The sequence below is a fragment of the Grammomys surdaster genome, unplaced genomic scaffold, assembly GCF_004785775.1.
Source record: "Grammomys surdaster isolate TR1022 unplaced genomic scaffold, NIH_TR_1.0 189, whole genome shotgun sequence".
In the NCBI taxonomy this organism is placed as follows: Eukaryota; Metazoa; Chordata; class Mammalia; order Rodentia; family Muridae; genus Grammomys; species Grammomys surdaster.
In genome coordinates, this window is record NW_021604634.1 from 2,903,392 (window position 1) to 2,909,391 (window position 6,000).

A 6,000-nucleotide genomic window follows, 5' to 3' on the forward strand; every position below is an offset into this window, starting at 1 on the left:
ATGTATCCTTGCAGTCTTGTGTACCTGGCCTGTCGGCTGAGCCAAGATGAGACCAACAGCTGTCATAGGGACAGTGGTGGCTTCTTACATTGACATGTTGGACTGACTAACGATGTCCTCCTCTCTCCCTCCCCGTCCCTTCTTCTCTTCCATGTTGTACCACATCACTGACAGGGACATCACTAACAGGGACACCACGGACACAGGCCCGCCAGGGAGAGTTTGTCTGTGTGGAGTGCGGGAAGAGTTTCCAGCAGCCCAGCCAACTCAGGGCCCACCTTCGGGCACACACAGGTATCACAGCCCTGTGCCATGTGACTGGCCTGTGCCAAGTGTGTGTGGGGGTGTGTGGGGGGCAGGCGGTCTGGAGTATTTTCTAGTCTCATTTTGATGTCATGACAAATGGCTATGACCAAAACAACTCGGAGAGCAGAAGATTTATTTGGCATATACTTCCATGTCATGATCCATCACTGAGAGTAGTCAGGACAAGAACTCAAGGCAGACACCATGCAGGAATGCCCCTTGCTGGATTGCTTTCTGGCTCACTAACTAACAGGCTTATGCTTGGCTAGCTTTTCTCAGATAGCCCAAGATCAACTGTCTATGGATGGGTCCGCCCACAGTGGACTGGATCCTCCTGTATCAGTTAACCATCAAGATACTGTCTGACAGATATGCCCATGGCCTACCTAACCCAAACATTTCGTTAGTGAGTCTGTCTTCCGGGTGACTGTCGGCTGTGTGAGGCTGACTGACCAGCACAGAGCCTTATCTGCTAGTCACTGCCTGTCACCCTAGGCCTCCTTAGGTTCCAGCTTTGCCAGAGCTTTACTGTGTCATCTGTCTACCTCTCAGCTGACCCTCAGTCTCCTAGTCAGTACCTGGCATGGCTTTTTGGTTTAGTTTGAGAAAAACCCATTTGCATATGTTCCTTTTAACAAGAGTTGACCTTCAGAAATGGATATGCTAATGAGTCACAGTTGCCATTGTCATCAGTGGCAGCCAGACCTCCTTCTACCTCACAGCCTGGTGACTCCCATCCTGATGGGTAGAGCTAGTCTAAGGATATGTGTATGGAGACTCCTTGTTTGATCAGTGGTGTCCTGAAACACCTACAGAACTCTATATAAATCTGGCCTGAGACCTGCATGGGTTACCTTTGTGTCAAAACAGAGCCAGGTGTTTTAGTGAGATGGGTACACTGTCTAGCAGTGTGACACACGTCCACAGAAGTCAGCATGATGCCCAGTGACACAGGCTGAGTGTCAGCAGAGCAGAGGACAGTCCCCTTACCCACATACTGACAGTCGGTGTTGCCAGGGATGTCTTTCCACAGTGTGGTGTGTGTAGCAGGAGTGCTAGTGACCCCAGGCGTCCATTAGTGAGGGTTCTCACTGTAAGGATAATGAGGAACTGAAGTTTTCCAGGCGCAGGCTGGGTGCTGGGTGCTTCTACGACAGTCTTTTCCCCTTAAAGCCCTCCCTGATGGATGCTCAGGGATCTCATCGGCCCTCTGCTAACAGACACTTTCTTCCCACAGTGGCATTTGAGTGTGACGGTCCACGAGATTCTGAAGTTCACACAGCCTCAACAGATGCCCCTAAACAAGTATGTCCTGTGCTGCATATCTGGTTGTCAAATTGGTGTCTGCAAACAGTTGGGGTACAGGGTTCTCCAAAGCACCTGTGTATGATGTGGGCAGTGGACTAATTCCATGTCAGTTAGGGTTGTCCGTGGGTGACCAGAAAGCAGGAGGCCACTTAGCTATCAGCTGCTGCAGACCTGCCCATGATGGCTGATAGGGAGGGGGAGTTGGCAGTGACTAAAAATGGCAAATACATTACAAGTCCTAGTTACTTTCTACGGTGTGTGGGTCTACGTTGGCCTGGGAATAAATCCTGTCCTGCCTCCTAAGAGCACTACTTTTGGATTCCGTTGTAAGAGATGCCTCTCAAAGATGTTGACCTGATGCTTCCCAGCTGTATGGCCTGGTAAAGCCAGGCCCTTGAGCATCGGCATCTGTGTGCTGCCCCCAGCACCTCTCCTGCCAGAGTATGTATGACTATGGAGATTGTCATTTGATGTGCACAGGAAGTATAAAGCCCCGTGCTGTGCTTGGTACAGAGTGTGGCTCTGGGGACAGTACAACGCTTCAAGGTTTCTTTTCTGTTACCCTAGGCTGACAGTCTGTACTGTCTGTGACCTTCTGCCAGCCCTCCATCCCACCCACTGTCTTTTTCCTTCACACCGCTAGGGATCCAGGTCTGTGTGCCTGGCCCCAAAGCGTGCCGTGTCCTGTAATGAAAGGAAGGATTAAGGCCTGTAGTGACACACCTAGGAACTTGAGAGGATTCTTTTAGCTTATTTCAGTACAATTGTGTGGTTTAAACATATAAAGCACTTCCTTTGTGGTGGTGATAGAATTTAAAGTGATTATAACCTCTCCTAATAGCGAATAAATCGGTTGCCCAGCACAGACAGGGCTTCTCCTGCTTCTGGTTAGTGCTGTTCCAACAGACCTAATGGCCACATGTTGCAGAAGAGTCCCCCGAGGTATGCCGGGTACAGTGACAGGAGGCCATGTGACTAGAGAACTGCTTTTGGGTGTCCCAGCTAGAGTGACTCCTAGGCTCTTCTGCTCACGTGGCCTCCAAAGGCCCACATCTGCTAAGTGTGTCTGATGGACCAGGATGCACCAGGTAGATCTGCCAAAAACCAGCCAGCGTCCTAGAACTGGTGACCCTGCTTGATGAGACTAATTCTTCTCCAGCCTGTACCCATAGGGAAACCTGAAGATAGATGCTTCCTATGATCTGTCTACCAAGATTGTGGGCTGGCTTATTCTAGAGTTACTTTTGTTTATCCTGAGTATTTATCTGAATTGTTAGTACTTCCTGGTTCTGAGAGAGAAAGATACTGATGTGACCTCTGTCTCTACACTTGGTGCTGTCTCGTGACACTGGCTGCTCCCCCCCTCTTACTGTCAAGCTCAGGGTCATCTGGTGCTGATATCCTGCTAGAGTGGATCCAGCCCCAGGCTTGCACTTGCTTTGCCAGGGAGCTTCAGCAGGCCAACTCTCTGTCTGAGAGGACAGAAGCGGCTCTCAGGCCTTAGGGTTTAACCCAGCTTGACTCATCCTTCTTTTACAGTATCTGGTTGGTTTAATTCCATTTTTAAGGTCATGTGCTTCAGTGCCCCTGTGCTCTCCTTTACCTTGAAAAGTAGTTTTTGTTTGTTTATCATAGAATGTTCTGGGTCTTTATGGCAATCCCATTTTTGTTAACATATTTTGGAACTGTAGGAGTCTTAAGTAGTTTCATTGTTAGAAGAACATGTTTTTAATAGGTTGGGGCATTAGCTATGGTCTTCCTTCCTCCTGGTTCTTGTACTTCATTCACAAGTGCAGTTGTGAATCTAGGACATGTTAGTCTAGAACTAGCTTATGCCATTATTAATGCTAGGAATGTAACCAACCTAGCACCAACTAGTCAATATTCATATTGGATAGTGGACAAGGAACGAGAGGGATCTGAGAGCTGAGGTCCTCATCCCTAGGCCTGGGTAGGGGAGCAGAGTGATCCCATTTCTAGATTAAATTCATGTCGTTTAAGAAGCCTCTTAGCAACACCAGTAGGAATACCTAGTGAGCAGGTAACTTGGAGGAAAAGATCGCAGCAGCCTCTATGTTTAATTGCTGTCAGCTTTAACTTATTTGAGGCCAGCTGAGTGTGCGCTGAGTGTGAATAGTACAAGTTATTGGATGTAGAGTTTGGAGAAGGGTCTCACTGTGGTTGGGGTGCGTCTCCTCTCCTATGTGGTGTTGATTGTTGGAAGGCACCACCCCTGACATGGGAGACACACACTGTAAGGGAGTCTCTGTTGCCAGATACTCTAGCAATGGACAGTTGTCTAAACAATGGAAGAAAACCCTCAAGCAGCGCGAGAGCACACAGAGACCACAGCATGTTGCTTGTCTCTCTGTGTGGACAGGCCCATTCCCATCAGGGACTGCCAGTCCTAGCTTGTGCTAAGGAACAGCCCTACGGGCCTCTGTCTTCATTTCCTCCAGCCTTTTCAGGATGTGCTGATGGGTTTGTGTGTGCTGATTTTGCTTTGTTTGAGAGGCCAATTGCTACTTATTTGTAATCCAGGAGAGTCTTGGCTTGAGCAGTCTTGCGAACATGCAGTTCCCAGTAGCTCTTCCTGCCTGTTGGTGCATTGAGGTTTGATACAGAGATCCAGAGAACAACTTGTCATGGCTAATATTGCCAATGTATAGGATCTAGAATCATCTGGGAGACCAGCTTTAGATGTCTGTGGCAGTGCTTCCAGAGTAGGCTAGGTGTAGTGTGACGACAGCACTAACTCTGGGTGGCACCAGGCCAAGTGCTGGGATCCTGGCCTGCATAGACGGGTGAACCAAGCTGCTTGCTCTCTTTCTCCAGCCGCTCCTTCCTTCGCCTTGCGAAGACAGAGCATGCGGTGTGACAGCTGCCTGAAGCTCCTGACACCAAGACTTCCCTGTGACTATAGACTGTACACTTGAACTGTGAGCCAAAATTCCCTTCCTCCTCTAGGTTGCCTAGTCTGGAATTTTGACACAGCAACTGTAAAAGTGACTAGTGCACACTGATTTTGAATATCAGCATTTCAGTTTCCCATATCAGATTGTGTTCCAGTCTCTGGTGACGAGACTGAGCCAGCCTGGGCTTTGGGGAGCTCTGAAGTGATTGGTTGCCCACTCTCACCTCTAAGGCCCTTTCCTTCAAGACTTGAGGAGTGAGGGACCCAGTTCCTGGTGTGTCCGAGTCTCTCCATGAACATGCCCTGTGTAAGCCTGTTCCAAGTCACCAACCTCTCCTCTGTGATGCCCATAACCTCTAGTAGGAGGCAAGAGGCTTGTGGCTGAGCCTTGGAACTTAGTTTATGGCGTGAGTTTGCAGGCAGAAGCTGTGATCACGTGACCTGTTATCTTAACTGCTGTTATTTTGCAAGAGTTGTAACAAACAAGATAACAACACACACTTAGGAGGCCATGCTGGGTCTTGGCCCCTGAGTTGAGGAGCCACCTCTATGGGAGGGCACCGGAGGGAGGCAGGCCTTCACAGGACACTGTCCCATCTTTGCTGAAGATGAGCCTTCACAGGGATGAAGAGTATTCTAAACCATATTTCCAGGGAGAGTTGGCCTTCATTTGTTTAAAGATGCTGGCTGCATCATGTCCACATTTAGGTTCCTATAATTCTCAGCATTTGCCATTAGAAAAAATAGCTTCTTGAAAAATTAAATGTTAAAGTGTGGGTATTATTATTGGCCCATGGTAAAACCTATCTGATATTTCAGAGAAACAATTTGTAATCATTATTTTATTGTTCAACAATGATAAGTTAAGCTAGCAGCTGGTGTGGTGGCTCGGTGGGAGGTGCTTGCTGGCAAGCCTGAGGACCCTTCCAAGTCTTGAAGCCTGGAAGGAGCAAACCGTCTCCTGCACATTGCCCTCTGATGTCCACACAGGCATCATAGTGTGCATGTCCACATGTGCACACACTGCAAACACACATAAGCACTAAAAGATCATAGTGTGCATGTCCACATGTGTACACACTGCAAACACACACAAGCACTAAAACATCATTGTGTGCATGTCCACATGTGCACACACTGCAAATACATACAAGCACTAAAACATTTCAAGAAAAGACCTAAGTACTTTTGAAACCAACCTCCTAATCCTACCCCCAGTTTAGAATTTTGCTACAATGTGGAATATGGTGTTTTTACTTGTTTGGATTTGTCATCAGAATTTAAAGACTATGATTAATCATTTATTTCTCATAATTCTAAGTGTTAGCTTAAATTAGTTAAGCTGGAGAAATAATTCCATTAATCAAATTAACAAAAATGTAAAAACAAATGTCAGCCACTCTACCCCCCCCACACACAGACACAGACACAGACACAGACACACACACACACACACACACACACACACACAC

General features: G+C 47.7%; 1 protein-coding gene across 5 annotated transcripts in view; it reads left to right on the forward strand.

Moving 5' to 3' along the window:
* Znf516 (zinc finger protein 516) overlaps positions 1-6,000 on the forward strand; it is a 90,107-nt gene that overhangs the window by 78,812 nt on the left and 5,295 nt on the right. For all 5 annotated transcript variants that reach the window (XM_028768966.1, XM_028768967.1, XM_028768968.1 and 2 more), the window contains exons 4-5: positions 175-294; positions 1,544-1,611. In XM_028768966.1, the coding sequence (XP_028624799.1) occupies positions 175-294; positions 1,544-1,611 (188 nt within the window). The remainder of the gene's footprint in view (positions 1-174; positions 295-1,543; positions 1,612-6,000) is intronic.